This window comes from Pyrus communis, chromosome 16 (assembly GCF_041283825.1).
Source record: "Pyrus communis isolate YQ-2024b chromosome 16, ASM4128382v1, whole genome shotgun sequence".
NCBI lineage: Eukaryota > Viridiplantae > Streptophyta > Magnoliopsida > Rosales > Rosaceae > Pyrus > Pyrus communis.
Genome location: NC_142580.1, coordinates 12,148,746 through 12,167,090, shown reverse-complemented (window position 1 = coordinate 12,167,090; position 18,345 = coordinate 12,148,746). Strand labels below are relative to the sequence as shown.

At 39.4% G+C, this 18,345-nt stretch overlaps 1 protein-coding gene and 1 long non-coding RNA gene across 3 annotated transcripts; one reads left to right on the top strand and one right to left on the bottom strand.

Moving 5' to 3' along the window:
- Nucleotides 1-8,415: 8,415 nt before the first annotated feature.
- LOC137731306 (photosystem I reaction center subunit II, chloroplastic) lies at nt 8,416-9,270 on the bottom strand. Its single transcript, XM_068470404.2, has one exon. It carries the CDS (start codon nt 9,180-9,182, stop codon nt 8,541-8,543), a length of 642 nt encoding a protein of 213 aa, XP_068326505.2. The 5' UTR covers nt 9,183-9,270; the 3' UTR covers nt 8,416-8,540.
- A 3,850-nt stretch (nt 9,271-13,120) lies between these two features.
- Nucleotides 13,121-17,161, top strand: LOC148689985 (uncharacterized). 2 transcript variants are annotated; one of them, XR_015957722.1, is made up of 5 exons: nt 13,121-13,724; nt 15,148-15,217; nt 16,002-16,214; nt 16,315-16,828; nt 16,941-17,161. It is a non-coding gene; the product is annotated as an uncharacterized LOC148689985 (long non-coding RNA). The 2 variants fall into 2 exon arrangements; XR_015957721.1 differs by having other exon boundaries at nt 16,315-17,161.
- Nucleotides 17,162-18,345: the final 1,184 nt, after the last annotated feature.

Sequence of the window (18,345 nt, the reverse complement as noted above, 5' to 3'; positions counted from 1 at the left end):
GTTGGGATGAGGAGTGTGAAGGAGACTGGCTATTGAAATGGCAAAAGAAACTTAACTTATGTTGTGGTAGATTGAAGGAATGGAGCAAAAGAAAGTTTAGACGGAGGAGGGTGGAAATTGAAGAATTAACGGGTCAGTTGGGTATGCTGCAAATGAATTGGAAGGAAAAATGTTGAACAAATTCAGGTTGTCTCTTTAAATCTTGATAGATTAAGGGAGCAAGAATAAAGTTATTGGCAGCATCGGTCAAGAATTAAATGGCTGCAATGCGATGATGCTAACACTTCTTTCTTTCACTAGTCCACTGTGCAGAAAAGAAGACAAAATAAGATTATGAAGATTAAGGATGGTAATGGGCAGTGGGTCAAGAATGCAAATCAAATAAGGAAAACATTTAAGGAGCACTATAAGTCTTTGTTTGCCTCAGATGGGCCCAGAGATTGGGGTTCACTTCTTGATTGTGTGGATCAGAAGGTGACAATGGAGATGAATCTCACTCTCACTTGTCTAATTACTGACAGTGAGATTGAGGATGCAGTATTTCAAATGGGGGGTATAAAAGCACCTGGGCCTGACAGATTTCAAGGCATATTCTACCATTGCTACTGGGATGTTATTTCGCAGGAGATTAAAGGAATAGTCAACAATTTTATGAATGGAGAGGTTAGCCCCAAAAAAAAAATAAACTCTACATAGCTGGTCTTGATCCCGAAGGTTCCGAATCTGAAGTCCGTTGCTCAATTCAGACCCATTAGCCTGTGCAACTTTTCTTATAAGGTACTCTTTAAAATTCTTGCCAATCGACTTAAACCACTCTTACCGACGTTAATTTCTCCAATGTAGAATGCTTTTGTTGCTGGCTGGCAGATTGAAGATAATATTTTGATTGGCCATGAGATTTTCCATTTCATGAAATTACGAAGAAATAAAATAAAGTTTGAATTAGGTATAAAGTTGGATATGAATAAAGCTTATGATCGTGTAGAGTGGGATTTCTTGGAGGAGGTTATGGTCAAGATGGGGTTCGATCGAAGATGGATTGATTTAATTATGAAGTGTGTGGTCACTATTGACTTCTCTGTTGTAATCAATGGTAGGCCTGGCAGGAAATTTCTTCCTTCACGTGGGCTTCGGCAAGGGGATCCTCTTTCACCCTACCTTTTCTTGTTTGTAAGTGATGTTCTTTCTTTGCTCATTCATTCTTGTTTGTAAGTGATGTTCTTTCTTTGCTCATTCAAAAAGCTATGGATTTGAATTATATTGAAGGAATTAAAATTAGCTCAAATAGTCTAAGTATATCGCATCTGTGCTTTGCGAATGATACCTTGATTTTTCTCCAGGCCAATCAACAAAATTGTAGGAACATTGTTTTGGTATTGAGTTAGTAAACTGTCAAATACCAACAATTGGTATCAGAGCCAGAATACCATTCTGGCAGGTGCAGCAGTTATGGCGTCCAACTTAGTGCAACTCCAAGTTCCCACATTGAAGAAAGAAAATTATGAAAGATGGTGCATCCAATTCAAAGCATTGTTTGGATCACAGGAGCTATGGGAAGTTGTCAGTAGTGGGTATGTTGTACCCACTGCCGAGCAAGAAGCCGTATATACTGCGGATCAAAGGAACACTCTCAAGGACTTACGAAAGAAGGACCAAAAGGCGCTGTATCTTCTATACCAGGGTTTGGAAGATTCAACGTTCGAGAAGGTTGCAGAAGCAACAACGAGCAAGCAAGTATGGGATACACTCAGTACAATCTACAAAGGAGTAGATCGAGTCAAGAAAGTGAGGTTACAATCACTTCGAGCAGAGTTTGAAACTGCTCATATGAATGAAGGGGAGAGCATCTCCGACTATCACTCAAGGCTCATTGTGATAGTAAATCAGATGAGGAGAAATGGCGAGAGACTCGATGAAGTACGAGTTGTGGAGAAGATACTCCGGTCACTCACATCTAAGTTTGAGCATGTGGTGACTGCCATTGAGGAATCCAAGGATTTGGAGGTGATGAGCGCAGAAGAGCTACTAGGATCCCTCCTAGTTCACGAGCAACGCATTCAGAAGAATGCAAGCCCCACAACGCTAGAGCAAGCTTTGGAGTCAAAGTTGAATATTGACAAACCAAATAAAGGTCGTGGGCAGTGGAACTCACGTCGTGGGAGCTCATCCAACCGTAGCCGAGGACGAGCCCGAGGAAGAGGTCGAGGCTATGCACAAAATCAAGGTCAGTCTCAGGAGTGGAGATCTGCTCGAGGAAAGGCGCATATCCAGTGTCACAACTGTAAGCAATATGGACATTATGCCAATGAATGTTCACATAAAAATGGTGAGCATGTCAACATGGCAGAATCAAGTGGAAATACTGATGAAGAACTTACAGTCTTACTAGCACACCATGATTCCAGAAGCCAACAAGATGTTTGGTATTTGGACTCTGGTGCAAGCAATCACATGTGTGGAAAGAAGGAGTTTTTTGCCGAACTCAAAGAAGGGGCCTATGGATCTGTAAGTCTTGGTGACTCCTCAAAGTTGCCAGTTGAAGGCAAAGGGAAGATCAAGATCATCCAGAAGGATGGAAGAGAAGAATACATCTCCGATACCTACTACATACCAGGTATGAAGAGCAACATTCTGAGCATTGGTCAACTGCTCCAGAAAGGGTACATTATACATATGGAGAACATGCTTCTCACTCTCAGGAATGCAAGGAGAAAGCTTATTGCACGTGTTCGAATGTCAAAGAACCGGATGTTTCCGTTGAATTTGAACACAAAGATTGGAAGCTGCAACATCGGTGTAATGGAAGATGAGTCATGGAAATGGCATCTTCGATTTGGCCATCTTAATTTCAATGGCCTAAAGTTGCTGTTAAGTGGAGGAATGGTTCGTGGTCTACCCCAGATTGAAGCCACACGCCAAGTATGTGAAGGTTGTGTGCTTGGCAAGCAAGCACGACTATCGTTCCCTGTTGGTGATACATGGAGAGCAAAGGCACAACTGCAGTTGGTGCACACAGATATATGTGGTCCATTGGATCCCATGTCTTATGGAGGTAATAGGTATTTTATTACCTTCATTGATGATTTCAGTAGAAAGACTTGGGTCTATTTTCTCAAGGAGAAGTCAGCTGCCCTAAAAATTTTCAAGGAGTTCAAGGCACTCACAGAGGCAGAAAGTAACCACAAGCTTGTGGCTGTGAGATCAGATAGAGGTGGAGAGTACACCTCCAATGCTTTCCAAGCATACTGCAAGGAGCAAGGAATTAGGCATCAACTTACTGCTGCCTATACCCCACAGCAAAATGGGATAGCCGAAAGAAAGAATCGAACCATCCTTGACATGACAAGGTCCATGCTTAAGGAGAAGAATTTGCCAAAAGAGTTATGGGCAGAAGCTGTAGCTTGTTCGATTTATTTGTTGAATCGATGTCCAACAAAGAGTGTCAAGATGATGACACCACAAGAGGCTTGGAGTGGATACAAGCTGAATGTTACACACCTAAGAATTTTTGGGTGTGTTGCATATGCTCAAGTTCCAGAAGCCAAGAGGAGGAAACTTGATGATAGAGGTGAGAAGTGTGTGTTTGTGGGCTATAGTGAAGAGTCCAAGGCATACAAGCTCTACAACCCACTAACTGGCAAACTAGTGGTTAGTAGAGATGTCATCTTCAGTGAGGAAGAGACATGGACGTGGAACAACAAAGAAGTCAGTAAAGAGAAGATCGTATCCACTGATTTTGAAGAACCAGAAGTTGTACCACCGATTGAGCAACAGCCTGCTCAAACAATCACAACAACTCCAGTGCACAGAATTGCAAGGAGTGGTCCTACATCTAGTGAGGAAAGCAGCTCCTCAACTCCAGTGAGGTTAAGGAGTCTCACAGAGATTTATGGACAAGAAGAAGAAGAAGAAACCAACCTTTTCTGCTTGTATGCAGACCACGAGCCTTTCTCATTCAATGAAGCTGTGGAAGAAGATTGTTGGAAGAAAGCCATGGAAGAAGAGATCCATGCCATCGAGAAGAATGACACTTGGGAGCTGACAAAGCTCCCACCAAATCAGAAGGCTATTGGTGTCAAGTGGGTTTACAAGATCAAACGCACTGCAGATGGGAGTGTGGATCGATACAAATCAAGGCTTGTAGCAAAGGGCTACAAACAGAAGTATGGAGTGGACTATGATGAAGTCTATGCTCCAGTTGCGAGACTTGACACGGTAAGATTGCTAATCTCTCTTGCCGCACATCATAAATGGAAAATTTATCAACTAGATGTCAAGTCAGCCTTCCTTAATGGAGTACTTGAGGAAGAAGTGTACGCGGAACAACCGGAAGGCTTCCAAGTACAAGGAGAAGAAGATAAGGTGTATCGTTTGAAGAAGGCTTTGTACGGCCTCAAGCAAGCACCACGAGCTTGGAACTCAAGGATCGACAACTACCTTCACCAAAATGGATTTCAGAAATGTCCATACGAGCATTCAGTTTACATGAAGAATGGTGAAAAAGGGGAGTTCTTAATTATTTGTCTCTATGTAGATGATTTATTGTTTACAGGAAACAATGAGGCAATGTTCCATGAGTTCAAGCAATCCATGTTCAGTGAATTCGAGATGACTGACAATGGATTAATGTCATACTTTCTTGGCATAGAAGTGAAGCAAGAAAGTGATGGTATCTACATCTCTCAACAAAGGTACATGAGAGACATATTGAAGAAGTTCAATATGGACAAGTGCAACACTGTCAATACCCCAGTCGCAACTGGATTGAAGCTGTCCAAAGGAGGAGAGGGTGAGTTTGTAAACTCAACAGTGTACAAAAGCCTCGTTGGAAGCCTAAGGTACCTTACAATCACAAGACCTGATATAGTTTATGGTGTTGGACTCGTGAGTCGATACATGGAAACACCAAGGGAGTCTCATTGGCTGGCCGCCAAGAGAATTTTGAGGTACATAAGAGGTACTCTAAACTATGGTCTATTTTATAATTTTGGTGAAGATGCAAAATTATTTGGTTATTCAGATAGTGATTGGGGAGGTGACCAAGATGAAAGGAAAAACACAACTGGCTATGTGTTTTTTCTAGGATCAACAGCTTTCTCATGGACTTCAAAGAAGCAATCAATTGTTGCTTTGTCATCATGTGAAGCCAAGTATGTTGCTGTAGCCTCAACCGTGTGTGAGGCAATTTGGTTAAGAAATCTGTTGAAGTCAGTGTGTCATCCACAAGTGGAATCGACTGTGATTCACGTAGATAACGTGTCTGCAATCAAACTTGCAAAGAATCCTGTTCAACATGGAAGGAGCAAGCACATTGATACCAGGTTCCATTTTCTAAGGGACCATGTGAAGCAAAAGACAATTGAACTTGTCTACTGTCACACCAAGGAACAAGTGGCAGACATCTTCACAAAGCCATTGCCAATTGAAACATTCTGGCTACTGCGTGAAATGCTAGGAATGAAGGCGTTTTGATTTGAGGAGGTGTGTTGGAAATTCAAATCAAAACAGGTTGCTGCTAGCCGTTGTTGAAAATCAATGTCAAAGTTAGGCATGGAAAGTTAGGCAATGTTAGGTATGGTTGAATAAAAATTATTAGATGCAATTAATGTGTTTTGTGTGGTAATAAATAATCTTAGTTTAATCATTTAGTTTGCTATAAATACCCAAGTTCTCAAGCATTGTAAATCATCCCATCCGAATCCCACTTTCAATTGTGAAGAAGCTTGTAAGCTTTCTTATTCCAACAGTTTGTAAACCTTTTTCATATATCAAAGTCCAAGTGTTTTGCCAAAGCTTGTTGCTTCCCTCCTTTCTCTATTTCTTTCTTTGTCCAATTTTATTTGAGAGTGCAAAGTGAAAGAGGTGTGATAGAGTTTGTAATGCTTGAGAACTTGGGTATTTATAGCAAACCAAATGATTAAACTAAGATTATTTATTACCACACAAAACACATTAATTGCACCTAATAATTTTTATTCAACCATATCTAACATTGCCTAACTTTCCATGCCTAACTTTGACATTGATTTTCAACAACGGCTAGCAGCAACCTGTTTTGATTTGAATTTCCAACACATTGTTCAGATTTTAAATGCTTACTGTGCTGCTTCGAGCTAGCAAGTTAGTCTCAATAAATCAAATGTGTACTTCAGTGCTAGCACCCCAAGAAATGTAAGGGAAGAGTTAGGTGCTATTTTGGGGATGCCAATTGTTGATGACCTTGGTACTTATCTTGGTCTGTCAACAATTCGGGGTAGGTCTAAATGCCAAGCTTTGGGGTATATCAAAGATCGTTTATTAAGGAAAATCTAGGGTTGGAAATAGAAGTTGCTGTTACATGCGGGAAATGATGTACTTATTAAAGCTGTTGCCCAAGCTGTACCAGTTTACCCAATGAATATTTTTAAATTTCCTGCAAGTATTTGCAAGGAATTTGACTCTCTTGTGGCTATATTTTGGTGGGGACAAAATGTTGATGATAAAAAGATCTATTGGATGAGTTGGGATGTCTTAGGCTTGCCAAAACAAGAGAGAGGTTTGGGTTTCAGGAATTTGCAGGAGTTTAATGTGGCTGTGTTGGCTAAACAATGTTGGAGAATGGTGATACAACCAGAATCCGTATGGGTTAGAGTTACGAAGGCAAGATACTTTCCAAATTCATCATTTTTGGAAGCTAAAAAAGGAAGCAGGGCTTCGTGGGCTTGGGCAAGCTTACTGGAAGGGAGAGAGATTTTATTGGGTGGTGCTCAATGGCAGGTGATTAATGGTGAAACGATAAGGTTATGGGTGGATCGGTGGATTCCTTCATTACCAAATGGGCATCCCAACCCTTGTGTGGATTCTAATATAAACCTGAACCAAAAAGTTGCCTCTATAATCCGGCCTTCCTCTCAGGAATGGGATCTTTAACCCATTAGTTCTTGCATCTCTCAGAGGGAGCTTGATGAAATAAAAGATATACAAATTGGGGACCCTTCTTGTAATGATAGATTTATTTGGCCTTTGGAGAAAAGAGGTGCTTATACGGTGAAATCGGGTTATCATTGGTTACATGGTAAGGAGTCTTCTAATTGAAACCGAAATTCCTCCTTAATGGCATCAATCAATAGCCAAGTCTGGAAAAGTATTTGGAAGTTGGAAACCCCTCCTAAAATTCGAACTTTTATGTGGAGAGTCCTTTATAGAGCTCTTGCCACAAGGTTGAATATCTTTAAGAGACGTGTTGCTGCCTCACCAATATGCCCCATTTGTAATGAGCAGGATGAGTCTATGGAGCATATGTTTTTTCTATGCCCATTGGTTGAACTTGTCTGGTTCAAAGGCCAACTTAACTATAAGGTGAATAAAAATGAAATTGATACTTTTAGTAATTGATTACATTCTCTAATTGTGAATACTATGGGCAGTAGGCAAGGTAAAACTTGGCTTTTGTCACAAGTGGCGTTCACTTGTTGGAATATTTGGAAAGAGAGATGCAATGCTATTTTTCAATCAAAAAAGTGTCTCATTTGCAGGTTATTCACAAGACTAGATCTGCCTATGCTACTTTTATGGAGGCTTCTAGGAGAACTCAAAGGGCTACAAGTGGGAGGCGGACAAGCTCAAACAACCATGGAAATCTACATGGTAATTCTCAACCCACCTCTGCTTGGTCTCCACCTGATCGGTCATTGTTTAAAGTTAATGTGGATGCTAGCTGGAATGCTACAACAAAAAGAAAGGAAATATTGCAATGGTAATTAAAGATTCAAATGATAAGTTTGTTGCTGCAAGGAAATCATGTATCTCGGTGTTAAGCGTTCGAGTGGCGGAGGCAAAGGCGATCTTGGATGGGTGTATGCTTGCCAAGAACTTGGAGTTAGATAAAATCGTTATGGAATCAGATTCAAAGGAAGTAATTTTAAGTTTAAGTAATTCCATATTCAATGAGAGATGTGACACGGTACCAGTCTTAAGAAAAATTTTGTGTGTGAGGGACTTTTTCCAGATGCGTTGGTCCTGGGTGCCTAGATCAGTCAACATGGTTGCTGATCGATTAGCTTCTTCCAAGAACTCGGAGATGAGCGATTATACTTGGGTCGAGAGACCTCCATATCGTTCATATTTTGAAGAAGGATGGTTTACCGTTTCCACCTTAAATCTTGATTTGGTTCGAGTGATTTAGGGTGACACAATGTTATGGTTTGTGTCGGGCCTTTGCTCCCTCTATCACTATGAAGTAGTTTCTTTGGGTTATGTTTGTTGGTTAATCCGTGCTGTGGACTTCCTTGTACCTTTTTTGGCTTTGCCCTGGTTATAAATCCAGTTTACCAAAAAAAAAAGATGAAACCCCGTCATCGGCACGCGTTTTGCTTCAACTACAGTCTAATAATCTATGGAAATATTTAACATATATAAATTAAAATAGAAAACATATTGACCCAAATCATGTCACTGAAGCTGCATTTTAATGAAATCAAATTACAAGAAGCACAAATTATACTCACATAGTCATCATCATGATCTTAATACATTGCAAATTACACAAATCAATATCATGATCATATGTCATAGACTTGCTTGCCGGTGAACTTGACCTCAATTGGGTTGACATTCTTCCCAATCGACCTAAAGTTCAGGCCAACCCCTTGGCGCCCAGGGTTCACCTTCTCAGGGTACACACCATCCTTGGGGTGCAAGTATTGGACCTCCCCGTTAGGGAAAACCCTGTAAAACTGGTACTTAATCTTGTACTTTGACCTCAGCCTTGTCCCAAGAGCCAAGCACTGCTCTTTCCTAGCCAGTTTCAACAAGTTAGGACCCTCCCTCATGATGGCTGCTCCGCCGGTCGGCATCTCAAAAATCTGCTCCTTTGGTGACTCCCATGTGATCACGTAAAACTCTTCCTCCTGCGCTTTCCTCAACAGCCCGCCGGTGCTGCCGCCAAAGATCGGCGAGGGAGTTGTTGGGTCCAGCTCAGGTGGGGTGAAGCCTACCGGAGCCTCCTCTTTCGTGGGGGTCACGGTTTTCTCTTCAGCGGAGGCATTAATCCTCATTGTTCTTGTGGTGGAAAGCTTGAGTGGCTTGGGGGCCATGAAGGAGGAGGAGACTGATTGCTTCCATGGGGCGGTTGTACGGTCGGCGATGGTCTTTGGGACTGAGGGGGTTGGGGTGAAGAGGCTGGCTTGTGTTGCCATGGCCATGAGGGACTAGAGAGAGAGTGGTATAGTTGTGGGTGGTTTGGTTTGTGTTGTGTTGTGCGGTAGTATAATTTTTTCGGGGGTTATGGAGATTTTGATTGGGAGTTTGTAGGGATTTGATATGGGTGGTGAGGATTTGGGTTTGGATAAGGTGATATGGGTTCGGCCAATAAGCACATGTGATTCTGATACGTTGCCCTACCTGTGACTCAGGGCTCATCTTTGCTTTTGTTTCTTCTTTTTGCATATCTTAATTAGTTTGGTCAACTTGTATTTTTTTTACCTTCTTTTTACTCTTATGTGGGGAAAAAAATCTGTTAGAATATTGGAAATAAAAAGATGTTAGATGAAGAGTTAGTTGATGAAATAAAAGCAATTTAAGCTGTGATCATTTTCATGTTTAAAATGAGGTTATATTGTTGCGTGTTGTGAGTATTAGTTTGTGGATTCTCCAATAGTTTAATCTTTCAAACTGCTGTTTTTATAGGCAGGCAATCAAGCTTCTTCTGCCTTTGAATTTGAGGGCCAAAGTGCTTTTTCTCTACTCTTTGCCTTCTTTTTGCTTTAGGGACGCCTTAACTAATAAAGGATTTAAGATGAAAAAAAAAAAAAAAAAAAAATCTCATGTACATGTAACACAAAATCTAAGCTAGAGTGCGTCAAATTGTCAATCCATGTTACTAGCGTAATTGGTTTAACATAAGATGAAGGCTATCTCAGCCAATCAAGTTTCAATTATGTTCTACAATTAAACCAACTAACATGTTATATTGGGGGAGAATGAAATCGAACACTATATCTCTAGTCAGAGCTGAACTGTTATCACTTGCGTCCACACCTTGCATATTATTTATACTTGGAAAAGGACACCTGGATTACTTCTGTTTAATAGATTTTATCCCTAAAAATTGACAAATTAATCATCCAGATAAGTGAGCATTCGTCCCTACAAATTGGAGTTTTGTCGCTAACAAAAAATTTGTGAATTGGGCATTTAGTACTCGGCGTAGTGGTATTTCGCTTCACTTGTAAGTGAGAGGTTTTAGGTTCGATTCTCGTCAAAGACAAATTTGAATCAAATTATTGCTAGCCCCATTGTGAAGCAAAGTCCACTGGGCCACCCTGTCACATCCCGACCTGGGCGGGACCACTTCCCGGGCCCGACTCCACTACCGTAGCACGATATTGTCTGCTTTGGGCTTACCATTCCCTCACGGTTTTGTTTTTGGGAACTCACGAGCAACTTCCCAGTGGGTCACCCATCATGGGATTGCTCTAACCCCCTTCTCGCTTAACTTCGGAGTTCCTACGGAACCCGAAACCAGTGAGCTCCCAAAAGACCTTGTGCTAGGTAGGGATGGGAATATACATTTAAGGATCACTCCCCTGGGCGATGTGAAATGTCACAATCCACCCCCTTAGGGGCCCGACGTCCTCGTCGGCACACCACGGCCAGGGTTAGGTTATGATACCAAATTGTCACATCCCAGCCCGGGCGGGACCACTTCCCGGGCCCGACTCCACTACCGTAGCACGATATTGTCCGCTTTGGGCTTACCATTCCCTCACGGTTTCTTACCATTCCCTCACGGTTTTATTTTTGGGAACTCACGGGCAACTTCCCAGTGGGTCACCCATCATGGGATTGCTCTAGCCCCCTTCTCGCTTAACTTCGGAGTTCCTACGGAACCCGAAGCCAGTGAGCTCCCAAAAAGCCTCGTGCTAGGTAGAGATGGGAATATACATTTAAGGATCACTCCCCTGGGCGATGTGGGATGTCACACACCCCCCCCCCCTTTAGTGTAGATTATATCGTTGTTCAAAAAAAATAAAAAAAAATTAAGAATAAAAGTTCTAATTAATTTACCCAAAAAGATCATTGCTCCACAGTCTGACATATTTACGACCAAATCATATGACCAATATGCTCAAATATAAGCATACCTATGTACATACATATCTCTAATATTAGAAACCCAGAACTGAGTTTTGGTGTTCCAAGGCTTCACAAAAAGGACTGGACATAAAAGTCCCTAAAACAAAAAAATTCAAACCTTACTGAAAATAATAGAACTAAATTCGCAGGGATAATTTTGTCATAAAAAAATAGATACAAAAAAACTAAAACAAAAATAAAATTATTGGAAAAGAGATCGAATAATTTCAAAACAAATAAAGAAAATAAATAATAGAGACATGCACATTCTCATCCCACGTTCTGCCCACGTAATTGATCAACCTCAATTGCAAAAGTGGTTTGTTGATCAATGGGCATTTATAAGAACCACCCTCACGTCCATACACCCACCCATCTTTCTATGTGAATCACAGTTATAATTTTTGTGTTTGTAGGGTTTTGTTGCGAAGCCGGAGACTTTACCAAATGAAATGGTTAATTTGATGGTGTGGCATTGCACGATTCATGAAGTAAGCGCTATAATTATAGGGCACTATTAATTTAACTGTTTTTTAGTATTTTTTTAAAAAATTTTATGGTAATATTTTCACTCAAAACTAAATTAAGATTAAAGAACTACGATGACATGGAGATGAACTATAACCTGGTGTTTGTAATGCCATTATCCATTGGAGCAGGCGATAATTGCAAAATGTCTCTGATAAGGTCCCGGCCACCGACTGCAAAACCCGAGACTTGGCGGTTTCTGGTGAAATTGGGGGTGTCTGATTTGTAGAGATGAAGGTTTGGAGCGTGGATATTAGTGCCGATTTATGTTTTTATTCGCATTTTTCTTCTAATTCATGTTTTTAACATCAAATTTTTGTTCTTTTAGCATCTTCAAATTGGTGGTTAATATATGGGTAGGTTGTTTTCTTGCAGTTCTAATTTCATATATTGTGAGGATGAAAACAATTTAAATAAGAGGGCATTCGACATTTAATTTAAGAGTTTCTCTCAACATAACATTATTCGGTAAATTCTAATATCTTATTAGAATTTAATATTGTTTTGTATTTCTGTTTTTTTTTTTTTTTTTTTGGTCCACTTTTGTTTGGGCTTGCAGGAAGTAAAGGACTCAGAAATATAGCAACTCACCATGCAAACACCACTATAAGTCTACAACTGCACGTTGCGGCTTGAAACAAAATCTACTCTTCCGTTTTAACCTCTGGCCAACATTAAACTCCTTCCTATATGACTTATTGTGACAACCCGTTCCTAATTTTACTATTTTATAAATTTTAAAAGAGTGATTTGACGAAAATATCCCTAGAGGCGAGATCATTGACTTTTGTTGACCGTCATTTCGTGACGCGTATGGACTATTATTTTATCGTATTCTCGAAGTACTCAACAGTACAAATGCATAGGCGCAAGCGGAACTAAATTTGGAGTTACGACAAAGATTTTACAAATTATGGAGCATGATGGCCATTTTGGTAAATTCATGTTACGGGAGATATTTTTCTGTATTTTCATTGGTGACTGTTGAGCAAAAATTGTAATAATATGTGAACAAATAATTCACTTGACACGATTTCACCCTCGTTCATTTTTCCGAAGAGGTTTTATTAATTTGAGTTCAACCCATTCTAGACTATGCATCTCATTTTTCCGAAAAGAGTTTTATTAATTTGAGTTCGACCCATTCTAGACTATGCGTCTATTAATTACAATCCTTCGTTAAAAAGGAAAAACCCTTTGATTCCAATATGAATAAATTGTAACTTGGGGATTTGGGTGTTTGATTTTGCAACTGCACCTAGGTCAAGCCCTAGATTGCCTACGTACCCTCGTTGAGGGATCAAGTAACTCGTAGTTCTTTATGTATTTTTACTTTGTGAAAATATATGGTTCAACAGTGACTTTGAGCTGTAAGCCACGTGGGGCCCACACCCCACTCTTTCCCTCTCTCCTGTGTCTCCCAATCACCAGAAATCCCATTTTTTTCCTACTCTCCACTCATTTGCCGCCACCTCATCTCTTTCCCTCATTTCACTCCCTCTCATCTCTCAGCTCTGTCTCGTGTCTCTCTCTGCAAGTGCAAAGAAACCGTAAATACCACCCTCGCCGTTTCAGCGAACACCACTACCACAAACCTAGGCTAGTCATGAACCATCGCTAACTGTCATGATTTCCTCTCCCTTAACCCTCACCTCTCTCTCTTTCTCTCTCTCTCAGTCGTCTTCCTCATCTCTGCAATCATGCAAACAATACCACGACGGAGCATCGCCATTTTTCGTTGAAACCATCGGAACCAGACCACAAACCTCGAAGAAAGATCACCATCGCCGTCATCCAGTCAGTTCAGTGCACCCTGGTTCGAGATGTGGCTGCACAGTGGCTTTGCCCACTGTTCATCATCTCGTCCGGCGATACTTCACTATTTCGGCCAAGGTAGGCCTCGGGAACCCCCATTTCTCGCCATTTTCATCGCTTGTGAAAGATTTTAAGGTTTTAGGCCTTTGTTGTAGGGTTTGGGGATAGAATCCACTAGGGGAAACACTCCCTAGATTTTCAACAAGAAACCTGGCCCTTTGCAGGCTTTTTCCAGCCGATCCCGACCTCGGTTCGACCTCACTTTGGTATATTTCGATTCCTTAACTCCTAAGCTTTACTTTGGCCTTTGAATTTTTGAATTTGGTTTAGAATTGAAACCGTTATAGCCTTTTAAAGTTTTCCGGCTATTCTCACCTGCGATTTCGGTGTTCTTCTTCTCAGAAAACCGATCAACCCGCAAGCCCACAGATCAACCCAACCCGATGCAAAAAAAAAAAGGGCCTTAAGCCCAAAACCTGATCCAAGCTCGGCCCAAACCTTTGGGTCATTGTTCTAACCAACCTAGTTCTGAAATGGGCTTAGAATATTCCTGGAATATTCTTTATGTTGACATTTTCGAAAATTTCGCGGAAACCCTTCTAGGCTAATTTCAACATCTCGAGTCCACTTCTGACATCCATTTAGTGAAATTCTAAAGTTTTAACGTGGTTGACCACATGGGTGTCTCAGTTGACTTTCCGTTGACTTTTTACAAAATTTATCGAGGAACCCTTCTTAGCGTATTTCAACGCCTTGATTTCAAATCCGCACCCTGTTTTTCCAAATTTAATTATCTTAGTGGAGTTTTACTAATGAGTCCCATTATTATGTTTAGGTGTGATTAATATCAAAGACTTCGGCTTCCTAGGTTGGACGGATGTGACATCGCAAGTAATTGTGATTGGGTCTTTGCCTTTAAATATTATATATTTATTTACTTTTCATTTATACATTTGAAAAAGAATTCCCTACGTATGCTTAGATTAGACTAATGTTTATAAGAATTAGCGAAATAACGAAAATTACGAAATTATCATAAATCCTACGGGATGCACATGTATGCATACTTTTATGGGATTTTAATTACGGCCTTGATTAATATTTTATTTATTACTATTAGGTCGATGTGAATTATTGAATCATTGTGGCATGACTATATTTATGTTATCTGCTCATCGTTTGCTGCACCGGTATTAGTACTCGCTCGGCCCAAGGCCAGTCTTTCACGTGTATGTGCACATGGCACCGTACGCTCACTTTAGATCCATTGTAGGTGTCAGTCCTATCCTAGATTGCTATAGGCAATTAGGACTCGTACGTGTTGCCTATAGTGCCAGTCTTCGCGTGACTGTAGTACTAGAATGTATATCATTGTTACACCCAGTCATGTTCATGTCAGAATATCTTTGCATAAACTTGTGTGTCAGCATGTGTTGATGAGCACTCGATATGATATGTTTGCTTATGCGAGATTATATGATTACGAACGTCATGTGTTTACTTACGAAATATTGTGTCGTATTGAATTCTTGAGATATTGCAGGCTACTGTAAGCATTTTTATACCATACGTAGTATGTATATTTTGGAAACTATACTTGTTTTACAGTGAGCGTTTATTATGCTTTCGAAAAGGTTTTTACAAAACTTTATTTTTAGGCCTACTCACCCTTATTTTTCGTCGCTCCAGGTTTTAGTGGCTGAGCTTTCGTGTCGCTAAGGATTTCTGACAAAATGTTGTTGTGGGAATACTATTAACGGTATAATTCCTCTTTTACCTTCACTGTACTTTACTTATGCTCTAACATCATGTGTGAAATGGGTTTATTCCCCCTCACATGCACACTTTTACATTTAGGCACTTTAGGTTTAAATTTATTCACATTTTCCACATCACTACACTTTATGGCTTTGTCACCTTCATGGTGTCGGCCAACACAGCTCGATTCGGAGTCCAAGTGGACATCCTGGGTCAGGGTGTGTGACTTATTATGTAACGTTGCCATTAATGCATCCAATCATCATACAATAAGTTGTTTAGTAATGATTATGTTCTATATTTTTAAACACATGAAAACAATTTAAGGAGTGCGTAGCGCCCGTAATAAAAAGAAAAAGAAAAAGCCTTTTGCATGCATGGCAGCGCGTGCAGGAAGGCTAGTACATATTAGAAAGCCAAAAGTAAGTTTTTTTGGTGTCTCAAAGCTTCACAAAAAAGAAGTAGACATTAAAGCCCCTAAAACAACAAAAGTTATAACTAAAGTAAATTATGAATCTAAATGTTCCATGGGCATTTGTGTAAATAAAAAAAAAATTCAAACGTGGGAAAAGGTCCTAGAAAATTGCACCACATTTCATACAAAACAATTTCCCTCAAACAGTGTAACTTCCGTAAATCCCATTTCAAACCTCGCGCTTCCTTGGCAGTTAGAACTTAGAACCCTATATGTATATTTAGCCAATTGGTAAAATTTAATTGGCAATACATTGCAGTGGAAGCTTTTTTACTGACTTTTTTCATGTTATTTTGGCATGCTTTTTTAGCATTGGGATTTATCGAGTTTAGATTGCAGAAAGCGAGGATAAGAGAATAATTAGAGAGTATGCAATGGTGTTGGATACGTATGAAGAAGAAATAGTTTATTGAGTTTAGATTGCAAAAATTGAGGATAAGAGAATAATTAGAGAGTTTGCAATGGTGTTGGATGCGTATGAAGAAGAAAGAGGGAAGAAATCCATGATTCCCATATCTGAAAGGTACTACAATTTTCAGTTTTGAAATGTTGCGAAAAGTTATTAACTTTCTACAAGCCAATACCAAATAGTTAATAAGTTGTGTTTTATTATAATGCTTCAGGTTCATGGCGATGAAAGCTGCTATTGACAAACAATTCAGGTTTGAAATCTTTTGGTACCAAATTTGGTTTCAACATGTTCCAAATTGACATTTTTCTTAAAAACAGTCCAGCCAGCGTTGAACAGTCATTTGATTTCGGGTCATCTGAGTTTTTGCTTTATCTTAACTGAAGAAAGATACAGGTTGTTGTTTTGTTAATGACGGTGGATGATTTGGATGAAAATATGTATCTTGGGAATTGTTTTGCTTTCAGTTGTTTAGGCCCAAACTGAAGAAGTTTTGTGGAATGAGATTCTTATACCAAATTGCTTCTCCGTTCATTGTAGGTAATATAAGATTCAATGATTTTTCTCTGTTTATATGTCTCCGTGAATTTTCTTGGACCAATTAATTACATATTTATAACTTTCATAGGTGGTTCAACAAGTACGTGATATCTTTTTGCCCAAGGTTGAGTACTCTCAAGATTATTGCTCAAGTTACAACCCAGGGCAAGTTGAAGACTATTTCTGAAGTATGACGTGATCTCCTCTTCCCTTCTCTATTAATTTATATTTTAGTAGATAAAAATATCAATCCTTGCAAGTACATTATTTCACTTGAACAAATGTTTACCTGTACCGAAGGATGCAAGGCCAGCAATACTGGGGATGTGGAGTGAAGAGGAAGCCTTAAATACTTTCACTACTTTCTTAAAATTGTCATTAAAAATTGCCATGTGCAAATGCATGAAATCCTCACTATTTGTAGAGTCTAGCAATGGTACAGGCAATAACAGTGACTTCAAACCCTCTAGTATGGAAACAATTTATTATATACAAGAAAGATTTGCTTTTAGATTCAGTCAGCTATTATAAGAATATGAATTGAATTCCTTGGTGATTTCGCAGTAATATGATATCATTTCCAACTTTATTGTTGTCTTCCATGAGAACTAAGTCTCTTTCTACATGGTGTCATTTTCCCTTAGGCCTAAGAACGCCTTATCCCTTAAGCGCAAGTCCACCCAAGTAATGCAATAACTGTCTAGGCAATTATTGCCTTTGTGGATAGTAATTGTCTGAGTGCATCTCCATTCCGTAAATAAATTACGCCGTTAAGTGGTATTGAAAAAAGATCTTTATTTTTCTATGAGGGGTAAGGTTCTTGCCCTTTCGCTCTTTGTTGTATTTTTCTTTTCTTTGTTTAATAAATTTATTCTCAACATTGTATTTCCAGGATAGCAATGTTAAAGTGGATTTGACATCATTGCTTAATAAAAAAAAAAAAAAAAAAGTAATGTACACCTTAAAGTGGATTTGAGATCATTGCTTAATTAAAAAAAAAAAATGTTATGTACACCTTTTTTTGTTTTTTGCTTAGTTCAGGAGCATATTTCCCACTAAATTCCTAACTTGACGAGGCACCTACATCAAGATGGTCATATCCTTGTTCACGTTCTACTTATGTCTTGAAGATGTTAAGTACCGACATGTTGCATTTACTCACATTTTCTTCTTAAACTATGGGTTTTGTCGCTTTCAGTTTTACCATAGCCAAGTTTTGGTGAGAATTACTCCTGTATGCATTCTCCACTAAAGGCTATGTTTGCTACTTGTGCCGACTAGAGGAGACGACTCTATCAACTACTTCTACTTCATCCATGAAGATCTGATGCGTCATCTACTTGAGTACTTAAAACACTCAACGAGGTGGATAAAAGTCAATGACCTTGATAAAAAAAAAGGAAGTGGAATAAGGTTTCAATTAATGAGAAAAGAAAATAAGGGATGAAAACCTAATTTATCATTTTTTAATACAAGTGTTAATTTTGAATACGCGTCCCAAATTGTTACTAACACTAAGCTAGATGTGTTCATAGTGCTATTAAAAAACAAGAGCTGATTATATTTTACACTCTTCAAGTTTGAGTTGATTTTCAAAATGAGTCATGAGATGTAAGTTTTGTCACATTGCACCATTTTGAAAATGTTTCAATATATACCTTTTTTATAACATATACCTATTTTTTTAACATATAATCCTTCATTA